The following is a 17,396-nucleotide window of genomic DNA, read 5'->3' on the forward strand; positions in this document are numbered from 1 at the left end:
GAAAGAGAAAGTGAAAAAGCAACCCCTGTGAGGGATGGTCACACTGCAATCTCATCTCCTGCTTTTCTCCCTCCTGTCAGGATTTTGGGCATGCATGCACATGTGCCTCATGTGTTTTTCAAGCTGCTGGGTCTGGGACTTGAACTTAAGCACCATACCACTGGATAGCCCAGATCTTTTTTTTTTTTTTTTTTTTAATCAGCATTATTTTTATTTTCTAGTCTGGATGCTAAGATAGTTATCAAAACTTTATTAAGAAGTTGATTAGGAAGCTAGCAGGTGCACAGTGGTTAAGGTGCTGGACTTCCACGTGGCTGATCATGGTTTAAGTCCTGGACCTGGTGGCTTGAAAATCATGTTGGGCACATGTGTATGCGTGCTCAAAATCCCGAGAGGATGATGGAGGAGTAGGGATTGTGGCCTGGCCATCTGTCTGGGTGATGATTTCTCACTTTCTTTCTCTCTCTCTCTCTCTCCTGCAAGTGCGTGTGGCATGTGCCTCTTAGCAAAAACCTAAAAAAAAAAAAAAAAAAAAAAAGAATGAAAGAAATGGATCAGGATTGCTGCCAACATTTCAACATTTCGGACCAATAAATCTAAAGTATTAAATTAAGAATTATTAGTGAACAGACTACTCAAAGTGCATCCACTGGGTTAATGTCAATCCAGACAGCTAGCAACTTTTGCAGCTATCAAAAATGTAGACATCTTACGCTGTCCTCTACATACCTAGCATATATACATACATGCGTGTGTGCATATCAATATACACATACATGTGATGGTAAGAAGAAGACTTGAATTTAAATAAGTAGAAAACAGATTAAACATAGATATTTAATACAAATATTCACCATAGCAAGCATTTAGAAACATAGATATTGGGAAAAAATAATTTTCTCTTTCTGTTTACTGGTTTGGAGTCTAAAATATTTTTGAGTGACTTTAGGGAGGAAGCTTAGCAAGCAGGGATCTGATGCTCTTCCTTTGGAAGGATCATTAACTCAAAAATTCAAAGCTTTCTAACTTTAATTTCCAGGCACTTCACAAACTCTTCTTGAAAGATAAAAATTAAATTCCTAAATTCTCTGACTTTGTATTACTGAGAAGATGGAATCGTATGATTAGAAAGAAGGTTCTAAATGTAAAGTTCTAAAAGCAGAGAAAAAGTACGTTGAAATGGAAAAAAACTTGTCTAGAATATTTTTTAGAGAATTGTTTTTATTTTAACTTTATTTGTTCTTATTATTTTCCAATTTGATTAGAGAGATACAGAAAGAGAGAAAGTGAGAAAGCAAGCCACTAGGTCCAGGACTTGAACCGTGGCTGGCCATGTGGGAGTCTAGTGCCTTTAACCACTATGCTATATCACCTGCTGGCCCTTGTCCAGAATATATTTTAAATTTACTTCTTACTAAATAAGAATCGTTAAGCAGTTGCTATATCTTCCCTAATAACACATGCTACTCTTGTTATGGTAAGGAACAAAACATTTCCAAAATGTGTGTCAAATTCAGAATGCAGACCTGGTTTCCCTGGGTCTGTCAGGTGCTGTGCTTCTGTAATGCTGCGTGTCGTCTTTTTATAGCACATGCATGCAGATGGAGAGAGAGAGTTATGAGCACCTTTCATAGGGTCTGATCGCACCACTGTCGCCTTCCTCCAGTCCTCCAGCCTGTCAGATCCTGGACGCTTGCTTGCATGTGTGTTTCAGGCCGACCAGGGTGGGCATGATCACCATGTGGGTTCCACCTCCTTTCGAGCAGGACATGACCACTGCGTATGGAGGTGACCCTGCAGCACCTTTTTTGGGAAGTGTTTGCCATAGGGTGCATGTGCTCCCCGGAGAGATAGAGAAATCACCCCCCAGAGGTACGGCCACACCACAGTCTCATGTCCTTTTTCCTCTCGGGATTTTGGGCACACATGCACACACACCTGGTGCCAGGTCTGGAACTTGAACCATGGTCAGCCATGTGAAAGTCTAGCATCTTAACCTGCTAGCCTCTGTAGCACTTAAAAATAATTTCTTTTTAAATTTAATTTTTCTATGAGTAAGTAATAGGCAGAGAGACAGCATCTCCAACAAGTTGTTGACACTGTGATTCACCTCTAGCCTCAGGTAGCTCAGGACATGGGCATGAGTATGCCTGGTGGATTCAGGGAGGTTTCCAAATGTGAACCCAAAACCTTCGCATGTGAGTCATCCTCAAAGAGGGCTTGCAGTCGGTGTAGTTCTCTTCTATCTTTTGTTTTATCCCTATTATGTCTTTTGTAAAAATCATCATAAACAGGGACCGGCAGATGGTATAATGGTTATGTCACTAGACTCCCATGTAGTTGGCTGGTTCATGTCCCAGACCAAGTAGCTTAAAACTCCCCCAGGCATGTGTGCGTGTGTGCCCAAGATCCCGAGAGGAGAATGGAGGAGAAGGGATTGTGGCGTGGCCATCCCCCGGGCAGATGATCTCTTGCTTTCCGTTTGTCTCTGTCCTTCTGGTGAGTGCATGTGCCCTATAGCAAAAACCTCTCTTAAAAAATCATCATGAACAACCTTACATGTCAAACTGGAATTATGTACATATGTGTATTACTTTTTGTTCTCGCAAAGATCTATATTAGATAGCTCATGTTTCCCTTCAAAGCCCTCTACATTTGTATTATTATGTCTTTTTTTTCTGAGAGGTTTTTGCTATAGGGCACGTGCACTCGCCAGACAGACAGAGACAGAGAGACAGAAAGCAAGAAATCACCCCCTGGGGGGATGGCCATGCCGCAATCCCTTCTCCTCCATTCTCCTCTCGGGATCTTGGGCACGCACACACATGTGCCCGGTGTGAGTTTAAGCCACCAGGTCCAGGACTCGAACCGCAGTCGACTACGTGGGAGTCCAGCGACATAGTCATTACGCTAACTGTTGGTCCCATGTATTATTATGTCTTGTGACTGATAACTGCACTGAGAAGCTTTGGATTTGGAACTTAAGTGATCTTTCAGAGTAGAAGAGAATTTAGATCAAACCTGAGTTAAGCTTATTCCTCATCTTGTATTACTTAATTTAAACCTCCATGTTTAAATTAGCAGGTGGCATGGTGGGTAGGGTGCTGGATTCCCACGTGGCAGACCATAGTTTTTAAGACCCAGATTTGGTGGCTTGAAACTCACAACAAATATATAGATAGATAAATAAATAAATATGCAAAAATTTTAAAAATAAATAAACCTCCATGTTAGTACTGTGCTTCTCTAATAGCTCTAAAATAATGAATATCATAAAAGTCTCAGACTAGCGACCAGACAGTAAAATGGCCCCCCTCTGTGAGGCTGACCCGCATGAGAAGGTTCCTTGTTCAAGCCTAGAGTCCTTCATAAGTATGCCAGGTGTTCATGTGCCCCTGATTCAGGTTGGCTGAGGCTGGAGGTTAGATTGCAGTATTGGGATTTGCTGGGAGTGCGTCTCTCTCACTCTGTCTGTCTTTTTATTTTTTGAGAGAGAAGAGATTTTTGCTATAGGATGCATGCGTTCACCAGAGAGACACAAAGACAGGAAGTGAAAAATCACCTCCCAGGGGGGTGGTCACGCAGCAGTCCCTTCTCATTCATCTCCTCTTGGGGATTTTGAGCATGCATACACATGCTCCTGCTGTGAGTTTTAAGCCACTGGGTCCAGGACTGGAACCATGGTCAACTACATGGGAGTCCAGTGACCTAACCACTATACCATCTGCTGGTCTCCCTCTGTCTTTCTTGCTCATGGAAGAAATAGATAAATAAACTTAAGAAAATAAAAAATAAAAACTCTGAGATTAGATGATAAATGAGGTTGTCTTTGCGGGTTTTTAAGGAAATAATGAAATCCTTTTAACGTACAGGAAAGTAAAGAATATTTAAAATAGGGGCCAGCAAGTGGTGTAGTGGTTAAGACACTGAATTCCCACATGGCCGACCATGGTTCAAGTCACTGACCTGGCAGCTTGCTTTGTCACTTTCCCTTTCTCTCTCACTGTCCCTTTCTGTTCAAATAAAAATAAATAAATAAATAAAATTAAATCATTTATTAAAAAAATATTTAGAATAATGATCTTCCGTGTGCCCACTTACTGAATAATTATCTGTATTAGCAGCTTATTGTGCAGTGTTTAGCCTGGTGGATAACTAAAGACATTAAAGAAAATTAATGGTTCTTCTAAAAACGTGACAACAGCTGTAGGAGTACATTTTCTGGGCTAGAAGGCCAGCACTTGTTACACAGAATCAGCTGCCTTGATTTCCTTTCAGGACATCAGCTACAACAGTAATGTAGGGGTGTGCTTCAGTTAGGGCTTTGTGACCACAGTTCTCGCGGCTGCCCGAGGGTGGCACACAGCCAGGAACCTGCCTCCCCGAGCGGCCTAGGAGTCTGTTCTATGATGATGGAGGTTCTGAGAGTTCACAATGTTTATTTAAAATCTGTCAAAAGTTATAATCATTTTATAGATAATTTATAAAAATTGTGCTGTTTTTACATTTAAGTAGTCTGTATAAAGAAACTGATAATTATTTTGATCTCAAAAACATTGTATTGAATACATTGAGAAGATGAATGTTAGTGTTTGAAGATTGCATTCTCATTTTTTTATTACAGAAGCATTTTTTAACCATCCTTTTCTTGAGCAAGTTCCAGTAAAGAAATGTAAGTACCCGGTTTTTGCATTTTTACTCAGAATAAATACAAGCATAAAGAGATATTAGACTTTCTATTACAAAATTCATTTTTTACTTTTCAAGATGTCATCGAACTCCTCTTAGGTCCCTAGTACGGTATTATTTAATAGTAGTTCTGTTTTCCTTTTAAATCCATGCTGAGGTGGTGTGAGTAGTTGCTGCCCTGTTAGTCCCCTGGTGAGAACTGCGCTGTTGGAGTGTGCGGTGCCGTGAACACAGAGATGGGGTCTTTTGATGCAGTTGTTCCTCTGTCCCCAGCCTGCCCTGTCCCAGTGCCCGTGTACGCCGGCGCTGTCTCTGGAAGCTCCTGTGGCAGCTCTCCATCTTGTCGTTTCGCTTCTCCACCAGTAAGTTCTGGTTTTATTAAAAATAATTTCAGAGTTAGAGCTGTTATGTGTGTTCCCAAGTGCGGGGTGACTGTCCTCGTGCCGAGTGATCCCCAGTGCAGCCGAGGTGTGGGAGAGCCAGGTGTCCGAGTTGGACCAGGGGGACCTCCATCTGCACCTCTCCCCTTGCTCACCTGTGTCCACAGAGGCAAGAAATGTCACCCCCTGGGCCTTGTTCTCTGATCCGTGAGTTCTGTCACCTTGTTATCACCTCTTTGGTGAGGATACTTACTGAGAGCACCTTCTACAGGTGGATGGGCAGCAGATGCTTATCCAACCTGAGTGCTGTAAAGGTCAGCTTGGATATATCTGTCCACAGGGTTTCCAGTGGTGGAGGAATGCGCTCTGAGCTAGACCTCACTGACTCTTCACCATGCTCGCTGGCCCTTTAAGGTGGCTCCTACTCAGATCTCTTCCTTCCCTAAAATCCCCAAGCCATTACCTCCATGGCTGCGTTCCCTCCCATCTCAGGGCTTCCTCCTGATCCTGAGGTCGCTCTGGTGGCTTCTCCTCCCTACCCTCTCAGGGCTTTACCTGGTGCCTCTGGACTTTCTGGACTGTCCCTTCCCGTATGTCTAGTGCAGCCTGGAAGGGCGGTGAACAACCTTGAGGCTTTTGCACAGGCTGAAACCCAGCGACTCTTCTATCCACTGTTGTATTCTCCAGATTAGCTTGGCAGACCTGAATTTCCTGAACTCGACGGGCGGGAAGATGAGGGAGCCATAAAGGGAGGCAACTGTGTGATTAGCTAGTTGAGGCAACTTGAGGTTTAAGAGGATGTGGCTTCGGAGCTTCAGCATCCCTTACTTGCTCTGTAAACTAGGACAAGTGACTTAATCTCTCTGAGCCGGTTTCCTCAAACATAAGTGAGTGTGATTTACCAACTTTGTAGGATTCTTTAAGGGCACGTGAGCACAAGTACTCACTAGCATCTGGCGCACACCGTACCCAGGCTGTGGCAAGTACTGGTGTTACTTTCTAGGGAAACCTGATAACCCCTAGGTAAAGCCGGCATGCAAGCAGTCAGTCTAAACTGGGGGTTGGGGATGAGTGGGTGTCAGTCTTAAAACTAACAAAATACCTTCCTGCAAGCTACATATAGGGTAGAGGTTAAAGTGCTAGATCCCACATGGCCGACTGTGAGGTTCGAGTCCAACTGCCAGCATGTGTGTGCATACCCAAAATTCTGAGGGGGGGGGAGAGGTGACAGTGGCATGGCCATCCCCTGGGAGGTGATTGCTCTCTTTCTTTCTGTCTCTCTCTGGTGAGCGCACATGCCCTATAGCAAAAACTAAAACATACATACAAATAAAGATACCTTCTTGCAGAATCCCGCAAACTCGAGCCAAACAGAACAAGCAAATGTGTGGATAAGACTCATGTTGTATTCCCATGAGTTAGAAAAACTGAGAGCCGTCGTCTTGGGTTCTGGTGCTTGCTTACGTGGTCACTTGGGGTAGCCCAGTTAGGGAGCTGAGCGGGGGTTCACCTCTAACATGGCCTGATTACCTTTGCCTGGAGGGTAGTAGTGGTGGTACAGTGTGGCAAGTGCCTCGCCACTTGATAAGCTATGCTGTTTAATAGTTTGTTTCATGAGTGAAAGAGAGAGAGACAGGCACCCTCGGCACAGTCTCATACCTCGTGCCCCAACCCCCTCCAGCCTTCCCAGCCAGCCATGATCATTGGATGCTTGTACTCAGCATCTACAGGTCGACTGGGGAACCGAACCTGTTATCTCCCATGCGGACTAGCATTGCTTGAGCATGCGTTACTGAGCCCGCCCTGTAGCTGTTGCTACTGAGTGTATATTAGACACAGTGTGAGGCTTCGTATGAGAAGCAAAGCTTATGCTGGAGAAAGGAGCCACAGGGAGGAGGCTAATTGTAGGCAAGTAGGAGTGGGGAGCCTGTGGGATGGCGGAGGGGTGAGGGAGAGAGGCTAGTAGAGGGCATTGAACGGGAAATCTGCTCTCTGGAGAGAGCCCAGTTGGGACTTCTGCTGAATAGGGCAGAGCTGAATGGGGTGGAGGCACAGGGGGAGAACAAAGCTAGACTCCGGGCTGCAGGGAAGAGCAGCGAGCTCCACCGGGACTGAGGTGGGGCAGAGGGCATGTCTCGATGCCTTCAATGCTCTCACCTTCGGGAGAAAAACCATTTTTAGGAGAGCTTTATTAAAAACCAATATTCTAAGTAAAAAAAAAAAAATCAGAAGAAAAAGGAAAGTTGGAACACTCAGAGAAAGGAAACCAACCTGAACTGAGGTCTCGGTTTTAATTACCAGATGGCACGTGCACTCACTGGAGAGGGACCAGCAGAGAGAAAGGGGAGAAAGCTCCCCTCGCTGGAGTGTGGTCACACTACATCCCTTCTCTGTTTCTCCATTCCGTCAGAATTTGGGACATGTACCTGGAGTGTTTTTCAAGCCACCAGGGCTAGGATTTGAACTGTGGTTGGCCAGGTGGGATCTGGTTCCTTTCACCACTACACTCCAGGACCAGCTACCAAACTGGGCAGCTCCTATATGAAAATTTCTCATCAGTGCCAAAAGAATGAGACTGTTCTCCAGAATTGAGTCTGATGGATGGTGAGCCCTGGCGTTGTAATGGCGGAGATGCCAGCCCAGACCGGCAGGCAGAGGCTATATTTTTTTTTTAAAGAGAGATTTTTGCTATAGGATGCGTGCATTCACCGGAGAGACAGAGACAAGGAGAAAGAAAACAAGAAATCACTCCCCCCACCCCCCCAGGGGATGGCCATGCCATAATCTCTTCTCCTCTCAGGATTTTGGGCATGCACTCACTCTCTCCTGGCTTGAGTTTTTCTAAGCCTCCAGGACCAGGACTCGAGCCATGGTAGACCATGTGGGAGTCCAGCAACACAACCATTACGCCATCTGCTGGCCCTGAGGCTGTATGTATCTTGTTGAGGTCTGTGAGCGGAGGAGAGGAACTTGAGTGAGCCATGTGAATGATGTTAGGTAAGAGTGGTATGCTACCCTGTGCTTTAGCTGGATCTGCCCGAAGGAGCAGCGTGGAGACCTAGACTGGAGAGAGGTTATGGAGAAGTCTCTCTTTGAGAGGAAAGGGTTTACCTGGATACGGATGCAGCCTTTATCATCATCGTCGTTTTGATGATGAGGGCCTGAGCTAAGGTAGCAGTAGGCAAGGAGAAGGGGGGCCACGTATGAGAACGGAAGAGCTCGCTCACCTTGGAGGTTCTTTTTTTTTTCTTTGAGAGTTTTTTTTTTTTTTTTTTTTTTTTTCTATAGGGACCGTGCGCTTTCCACCATTATCCTTATACCAAAGCCAGATAAGGATGTCATGAGAAAAGAAAATTATATGACCATGTCTACTAGCAAACTGATTCAATGGCACATTAAAGGGATCACACACCATGATCAAATGGATTTATCCTTGAAGTCCAAGAATGTTTAACATACGCAAATGAATTAGTGTGATACGTTGCATTAACAGAATGAAGGACAAAAGTCATATGATCATCTCAATAGAGGCAAAGAAAGCATTGGACAAAATTAAGCATCTTTTCATGACAAAAAGATTTCAACAAAGGAGGTACAGAAAGAAGGCACTTTCACATGATAAAATACAAAATAAGTCCATAACTAACATCGTGCCCAACAGTAAAAAGACGATAGCTTTTCCTATAACAATATTTCTTTCTTTCTTTTTTTTTTGGAGAGGTTTTTGCTATAGGGCACGTGCGCTTGCCAGAGAGAGACATAGAGACAGAAAGCGAGAAATCACCCCCCAGGGGGGATGGTCACACCGCAATCCCTTCTCCTCCATTCTCCTCTTGGGATCTTGGGCACGCACGCACACGCGCCCGGCGTGAGTTCTAAGCCACTGGGTCCGGGATGCGAACCGTGGTCGACTACGTGGGAATCCAGTGACATAGCCATTACGCTAACTGCTGGTTCCTCGCCTTGGAGGTTCTTCAGGCGTGGGACTTGGGAGGAGGGCGGCCTGGTTGCTGACTGCGTGGATGGCTCCATGAGAGCAGTGCTTTGGAGCCAGTGCCGGAGCAGGGCCGTGTGGGCTGGGTACGTGTCCAGGCAGAGGAGCAGAGGCCCATGGGCCCGTTGGAGCAGCGACACTCCTAAGCGGTAGTTGAAGTCGGAGGGTAGAGTTGTCTCCAGGGTGGTTGTCAAGAGTGAGGTGTGGAGAAGACTCACTGTAGCACGTTGGGGAATTCTGTACTGCCCTTCTCTTTATCTGTAAGGGGCAAACGAGAAGTGTGTGCCCAGAAAAGAGACCCAAGAGTCCCCAAGGAGGAGGGAAATGAGAGAGTGGGAGTGCTTGCCACAGAGGGAGAGTGTCAGGACAGGCTTGGTCCACGGTGCAGGTGTAGCTGGGAGTTCAGACTTTCAGGATCGAGGATGCCTCTGCTGGGCTGGGCAGTGGGAACTATCGGTAAGCTTCATCAAGGCAGCTTTGTTGTTTTGAAGGCAGAAAGTGGATTACAGTGGAGTAAGGGGCATATGGAAGGTGAGTAGCTTAAATCATGAAAACTGGGGAGGAGTGGAGGGATTCGAGATGTGAGAAAATCAGACATGTTTATGTGCAGAGGGGAAAGGGCCAGAATAAAGGGAGAGAGGGAAACTGTCAGGAGCCGAGGGGACGTGGCCTGGGTCCTGGAGGACGGGGGAGAGCGGCTTTGAATGGGAAGCGGTGTTTCCTCCACCGAGATAAGGAAGGAGGGCCATGATGGCTGTGATGCAGGTGATTTATAAATAGGAGGGGAAGAAGTTTAGGAAGTTCCCACCTAAACTACAGGAAGGAAACTGGAGGCTCACCTCCACTTAGCCGTGTTCTGATTGTGTTATCTGGGCAGATTCCCTAGGCATCAGAGCTTGGCTTGTTTGCGGAATGGAGATAGGTAGGACTGAAGCCAGACAACACAGGGGAGGCTCTTGGGCCCGGCCGCAGGCAGGCGCTGCTCAGCAACATTAGTCCCTGGTCTCCCACCCCTTCAAATAGTGGTACTGAGGCGCCAGCAGGTGGTTAAGGTGCTGGGCTCCCACGTGGCAAGGCACGGTTTGAGTCCTGGACCCAGCCACTTGAAAATCGTGCCTGGCGCATGCGCGTGCATGCCCAAAATCCCAAGAGAAGAATGGAGGAGAAGGGATTGCGGTGTAGCCACCTCCCCACCTCCACCCCCACCCCTGGGGGAGTGTTTTCCCCACTTTCCCTCTCTCTTTCTCTCTCCAGCGAGCACACATGCCCTATCACAAAAACAAACAAAAAACTAAAGAAAGAAAGAAGAGTGGTAAGGAGATTTTATGTTAGGGGTGTCACACACACAGACAGCCATGAGTGCACAGTGACAGTAAAAGGAGCAGCAGTGATCTGGAATTGAAGACCTGCGTTTAAAGAACACGGTGTAATGTTTCTTCTTAAATAGAACCAAAGATTAAACAGGGTAATGTAATAGGTTATGAACATAACATCATAGGTTATGAAGCTGATTGCTTCAGAAAGCCATTTGGCTCTGAGTCCTTGGACTAGGCAAATGCAGAGAGATGTATGGCTAGTTAGCCTAGGTGTTTAAATACACTTCTTCATATGCCTTTCTTCCCTTCCTGTCCTAAACTTGCTCCTCCCTAACAAAACAAAAGAAACACTAAGGTTTTCCAAATCTGTCTCTCTATGAGTACACGTGTACAGGGGGTCATTAATTTAAAGTCCCTGGACATGTGTGTACAATCATGGAGTGAACAGTTAGTATCCGCTTTGCCAGGCCACGAGCTGCGCCAGGATGTTTCAGTGATTAAAAACTCACCTTCTCAGGGCCAGCAGGTTGCATGGTGGTTAAGGTGTTGGGCTCCAACATGGCTGACTATGGCTCGAGTCCTGGGCCTTGACATTATAGGCGCATGTGCATGCGTGCCCAAAACCCTGGGGAGGTTGGAGGAAAAGGGATTGCAGTGTGGCCATCGCCCGGAGATGGGGGTTGATTCCTCACTTTACCTCTCAATGTCTCTATTTCTTTCTTTTTGGCAAGCACACATGCCCTGTGGTCAAAATAATAATAAATAAATAACTCACCTTTTTAAAAACTTCAGGAGAGATAGGAAGGTGCACGTGATAAGTGGTATGATATATTTTAAGTATCACTTTTAGAAAGTATTTTAGAAGTCTTGATGCAAACGCTGTTAAACTGTGTTTTTCTAAAAGATTTTCCAAAGAGACTTTTTTGAAGTCTTAAATGGAATTGAACTTTATGCCCACTTTTGTGGGGGAAAAAAATATTTCTCAGTCTAATGGCTATTCTTTCTTGCATTTGGTTACTAGGCCAGTTTTAATTTTATGTTGTTAATTTTAGTCCCTTCCAGATATGCAGCATATTCAGGAAGAAAACTTATCTTCCCCACCGTTGGGGCCTCCCAACTATCTGCAAGTGTCCAAAGACTCTGCCAGTACTAGTAGCAAGAACTCTTCTTGTGACACGGATGACTTTGTTTTGGTTCCACACAACATCTCGTCAGACCACTCATGTGAGAATCTTTTCTACTTGTACACATTATATTTCTTAATTTACTAAACCAGCATTTTTTTAACCTTTATATCACACTTTCTTGAATTTTCAGAACTATATACCTACCTTTCTAAAATCTGTCCAAATCCTCTTCTGTAAAACTAATTTCGGATTCTAAAGGTACATGAAATGATCTCAAATTCTGTTTGTACCCAAACAGAAGGGAAGAGAGGAGCCAGCACAATAAGCTAAATTAAGGGAAGGAATTAAAGGAAGAACTCATTTGGGAAAAAATCCTGGGTCTTAATAATAATTTGGATGTCTTTCCAAAAATACCTACATAAATTCAGGAATAAGCATCATGAATATATGGGGAGACACTTTTTTTTATAAGAGTTAGAATTCAAGTTGACTGAGTATAATCATTGTGTTTTGGAAAAATGAAGGATACCAGATAACCCACCCAAAAAATAAATAAATAAATAAAAGAGAGAAGGAGAGAAATTAAACAAAACCATTAAAAAAGAGATAACCATGATTTGATGGTAAAGGAATAGGGTCAGAAAAGCTGGAGATAGGCTTACTTTAATAACTGAGTCATACTGAGTATTGACTATACACAGGAGAAGTCCGTATCCAGAGCTCTATTACAGTTTTTTGTCCACAACTTCCCTAATTACCCAGTAGGTGCAGAGTCTGGGCTCTGTGCTGGCCCATGTGAAGGTTGTCATCTCCAGGCTGAGCCCTCTGCTGTGCTGTTGGCCATGGAGGGAACGCTCACACTTTGGCGGTAGGATACAATGTTTATAGTTACGCTCTCAGATCAGGGGTCGCCTTTGACACTATTCAGTGCAGTGGTTTTCTTTCTTTACAAAAAGTAATTCAGACTTTAAGATTATGAATATACATACATACACACACACACACACACACACCCCTACATATATGAAACTAGAAATGGAAAATTATTGACGATAGCATGCATGATTAAGGCACTCTTCAGTATATTCTGGATGGGAAACCACATTTTGTATGCTGTGATGATGCTTAGGGGATGAATGTAAATTATTTAATTAAAAAAACGTTTCAGGAGTAAAAAAAAAAAAGGAAAACTATTTTTCTTGAAATTAAAAGAAAATGCATATTTGATGACTGCAGTAAGCTATATAGCCCCAGCTAGGTGCTACTTTATAGTATGTTCATTCTACTCACTGAGGTTTATGCCTAAAGTCAGACTTGTGTTCATGGATATGTATATATAAGCTGTGCTTGCTATTGGAAATATTCAGATTAATTAATTTCATTAGCAAATCAATAAAGTGGGGGGGAAAGGCATATAAAGCAACCATGGATATCAGAGACAGTGTGGGAGGAGAGAGTGGGACACAGCAGAGGGTGAGAGATAGGGAATCAAGGATGGGGAAAAAAAGCAAAATATACAGGAAAGAAGAAATGGAAAATTATTTGTTGATGATAACATGTATGTTGATGTGCTTGATTGAGCCAATATACAGTGTATTCTGGATGGGAAATCTCATGTTGTATGCTGTGATAATGTACAGTGAATGAATGTAAATAAATAAATTTAAATAAAAAAATTTTAAAATGTACATTTAGAAAACTTAGTAAGTAAAAATGAAACATTACATAACTCTCCTGAAAAAAAAAGGGAATTTTTAAAAATTTTATTTATTCATTCAATTATTTTTAATCTGATTAGAGAGAGACACAGAGAGAGGGGGAGAAGGGAAGTGAGAAAGCAAGCCACCTGGCCCAGGACTTGAACCATGGTTGGCCATGTGGGAGTATACAGCACCTTAACTACCACTCCACCTGCTGGCCCAAAATTATAAAGTATTTTTAAATTTTAATTTATTATTCTTCAGTTTGATCACAGAGAGAGAGGGAGAGTGAGAAAGCAAGCCACCAGGTCCAGACTCGAGTCACAGTTGGCCATGTGAGAGTCCAATACCTTAACCACTGTGCCACCTGCCAGCTCCAGAATTATGAAGTATTTTTAATAGAGCATATGCTCCAGTCACCCACAATCCTGTGAGTGCAACTGAAGTCTCTTTCTGTTTGCTCTTGCTAGAGCTGTTACAAACTTCCTGAGATTTTTAAAAATCTTTTACCTATATATATCCATATAAAACAGACAATTTGTGTTTTTACCATTGTAAGTAAATGATAATATAGAATGTTTGCTTCTGTAGTTTGTTTTTTTATTCAGTTCTGTATCTAGATGTGTATCTAGTTCATTTTGATATCCGGATTTTGTAGTACAGCCGAAGACGGTTGTCCATGTCCCTACTGATATACACTTGGAGGAATTCTATCTTTCCCCTGTACACTCTGTGTTGTAAGAGGAGTTGTTATGCATACCCTGAATACTACAGGGTGTTGGTACAAACGAGTCGTCTCTGTCATCCTGCCCCAGTGTCATAATGGTGTTCTCCGCCCTGTGTTTCCTTTCTTTTACTTTCTATTTCCTATTTATTTGTTTACGTTCAATCACTGTACATCTTTATAGCAAACAAAATGGATTTCCCCACATGGATACTCTGTGTCTTAGTCCAGTCGAAGATATTACCATATATATTATCAATACCAGATAATTTTCCATTTTTGTGTTAAATTTTTTGCTTCTTTTTTATCCCTTGATTCCATCCCTTCCACCCCTCCCCACCGTCCACCTTCCTCCCGCACTGTCTCTGCTATCTGCAGTTGCTCTGTGTTTCCTTCTAAGACCTTTTATTTATCTTTTATATTTACTTTTTCATTTTTTTAGGTGGAATAAAATGGGCCTCTGTCAGTTGTCCTACCATGATTTATCGAATAGTCTGTCTTTCCTCTACTGATAAACAATGTCAGAGTTGTCATATTAGTTTTAAATATAGGGTCAGATTCCAAGAGTCTCTGTTCTGTCTATTGGTTTATTTGTTGTGTTATTTATAATAATTTAAAATGTTTTCTTTTTCTCAAGTAGGGAACAGTAAGTATCCTAGTGTTCTTCAGAGTCACCCTGTATTCTTGGCACTGTCCCTGCCTCCCTACCCCAAACTCAATACAGTTTAACTTCAGCTTGGCAAATCCTGCTGTAACATTTGGGGATTTCGGAGGGGATTACTTGATTCTAGAGCCCTATTCAGGGACAGTTAGTGTCTTCACGGTATTAAATTGTTTAATCAAGAATATGTGTGTGTTTCCTTAATGTTTTTAGATACTTTCATGTTCGCTGCATAAAGAACATTCACATTATTTTATTCCTGTTACCTTTGTTCTTTGGTGCTGGTGTAAATTGTTCAAAACTGCTCCTGTCTTTGGGCTACTTAATCCTCAGGGTCAGGTCTCAGTCCTTATTGTTTTTTTCCCCTGTATTAGGAGGCTTGTGTGGTCACCAGAGAGAGCTGGAGAGGGAAGCCCCTGTCCTCCTGAATGGTCATGCTGCCATCCCTTCTCCTCCATCCCGCCCTCCTTTCAGAATCGTGGGCACCCACACGTGCTCCTGGCACGTTTGCCTCCAAGTCCAGGACTTGAACCACACAGTTGGCCCTGTGGGATCTGCCTGCCTTAACTACCAGGCCACCGAGCCAGCCCTGGATCCTTATCTTCTTGATGTAGCCACATGAGTTAGCATTCATCACACCTTTTTTTTTAATTACTAAACATTTGTTATTGCGAAATACATCACATATGTGAGATGTTTAAAACATCTATACAATTTAAAGGTAAAATATACTTTGAGTGCCTTTCTAATTTTCTTCTTTGTTTTTCCTTTTTTTTTGTTTCATTACTCTGCTTATAGGAAAATTTCTTAATGTTTTCTGCTAACTCTTCTGTTGAGTTTTTCATTTATGTTCTGTTTTTAATTTTTAGAAGTTCCGTTTTTCTCCTCTGTGTGTGTGTGTGTGTGTGTGTGTGTGTGTGTGTGTATTTTTTCTATTTTTCAATTGCTGGCGGGCACCTGCACTGACTAGAGAGAGGAGAGAGAAAGCATCCCCGCTAGGGTGTGGTCATCCCCGCTAGGGCGTGGTCACCCCCGCTGGGGCGTGGTCACACTACAATCCCTTCATCTCTAATTCGGCAGGATGTTTGGCACGCATGTGCACACTCCGTGTGCTTTTTCGAGCTGCTGGGACAGGATTAGAATTGTGGTTAGCCATGTTGAATCTGGCTCCCTTACCCACTAAGTCAAGGGGCTGACCAGTTTTGTACTTTTTTTTTTAAAGTTTCAGTATTTTGTTTTGTTGTGTGCTGATAATTAAGAATGGAGACTTGGGGGCCAGAAGATGGCATGGTGGTTAAGATGCTGGACTTCTAAGTGGCTGACTGAAGTTCGAGTCCTGGACCTGGTGATTTAAACTCAACGCTGGGCACATGGACATGTGTGCCCAAAATCCTGAGAGGAAAATGGAATTGCAGCGTGACCATTTCCTCTGGTGGTGGTGGGGTGATTTCTTGCTTTCTGTCTCTCTGTTTCTCTCTGTCTCTCCAATGAATGCATGCACCCTATAGCAAAAATTTCTAAAAAAAAAAAAAAAGAATGGAGAATTAAGTCATTTGAAAGCTGTTTACGAGCGTGGCTTATGGACAGTAAACCAGTACACTTAAACATATAGCTGGGACATTTTCTCAAGCTCTTTCCTTTTTGAAGGGGGTCCACCAGAGAAGACCCATCCAGTCTTCTGCCTTAAGAGTATAAACCCGATGGGATCAGCAGTTAGTGTAATGGCTATGTTGCTGAACTCCCATGTAGCTGACTGTGGTTCGAGTCCTGGACCCGGTGGCTTAAAACTCATGCCGGGTGTGCGTGCGTGCCCAAGATCCCGAGAATAAATGGAGGAGAAGGGATTGTCGCGTGGCCATCTCCCCTGGGAGATGTGCATGGCGTTAGTGCATGGTATTAGGATCATGGGGGCAATGCCCCTATGACTAGATTAATACCCTGGGAGGGAGGAAGTTCTCATTCTCATATGGGTTAGGTCCCACAAGAGTAGCTTATTATGAAAGTAATGAGCATTTTTTATTCACTTAGAGTTGGGGAAAAGACACTCGAACTGCTTTTAAAATGCCATATGTTGGGACCAGCAGTTGGTGTAATGGCTGTCATTGGACTCCCATGTAGTCGACTATGGTTTGAGTCCTGGACCCGGTGGCTTAAAACTCATGCCGGGTGTGCGTGCGTGCCCAAGATCCTGAGAGGAGAATGGAGGAGAAGGGATTGCGACGTGGCCGTCCCCCCAGGTGGTGATTTCTCGCTTTCTGTCTCTCTGTCTGTCTCTTGCTGGCGAGCGCACGCGCTCTATGACAAAAACTCTCAAAAAAAAATTGCCATATGTTTTGAAAAATAAATTATTTTGTGTGTATTTAAGGTCTGCAAGATGATATTATGAGGTAGAGTCAGTTGTGTCCCAGTACCTGGGGAGATTGGTTCCAGGACCATTCGTCCTGCCTCCCCATTCCCTCACCCCAGGTACAGAAATCTGAAGATTCTCAAGTCTCTTATATAAAATGGAGTAGTGTTTACGAACAACCTGTGTACATCGCTGAATTACTGATACCACCTGCTGCAATGTAAATGATATATAAATAGTTGTTACACTGTTTTGTTTTTTATTTGTATTATTTTTAATTTTTATTTTTTGTTTTTCCCCAAATATTTTGACCCATGGTTGGTTGAATCCATATGGAACACTCCAATTCAGAGGGCAGACTGTCTACGTAGTGTAATGGTCACTGTACTGAAAAAGTGAAATAGCCATCACCTCACTTAGTTAGCCCCTTTCCCCTCGTGGCCTGAGCAGCTCTAATC

The 17,396-nt window shown here is 43.6% G+C and overlaps 1 protein-coding gene across 2 annotated transcripts in view; it reads left to right on the forward strand.

Moving 5' to 3' along the window:
• ULK2 (unc-51 like autophagy activating kinase 2) overlaps positions 1 to 17,396 on the forward strand; it is a gene marked incomplete at its 5' end in the record, with an annotated part of 92,814 nt that overhangs the window by 41,360 nt on the left and 34,058 nt on the right. For both annotated transcript variants that reach the window (XM_027773702.1, XM_027773703.1), the window contains 3 exon segments: positions 4,625 to 4,672; positions 4,963 to 5,051; positions 11,432 to 11,603. In XM_027773702.1, the coding sequence (XP_027629503.1) occupies positions 4,625 to 4,672; positions 4,963 to 5,051; positions 11,432 to 11,603 (309 nt within the window).

Source organism: Tupaia chinensis, unplaced genomic scaffold, assembly GCF_000334495.1.
Source record: "Tupaia chinensis unplaced genomic scaffold, TupChi_1.0 Scaffold000365_1, whole genome shotgun sequence".
Classification (NCBI taxonomy): Eukaryota; Metazoa; Chordata; class Mammalia; order Scandentia; family Tupaiidae; genus Tupaia; species Tupaia belangeri.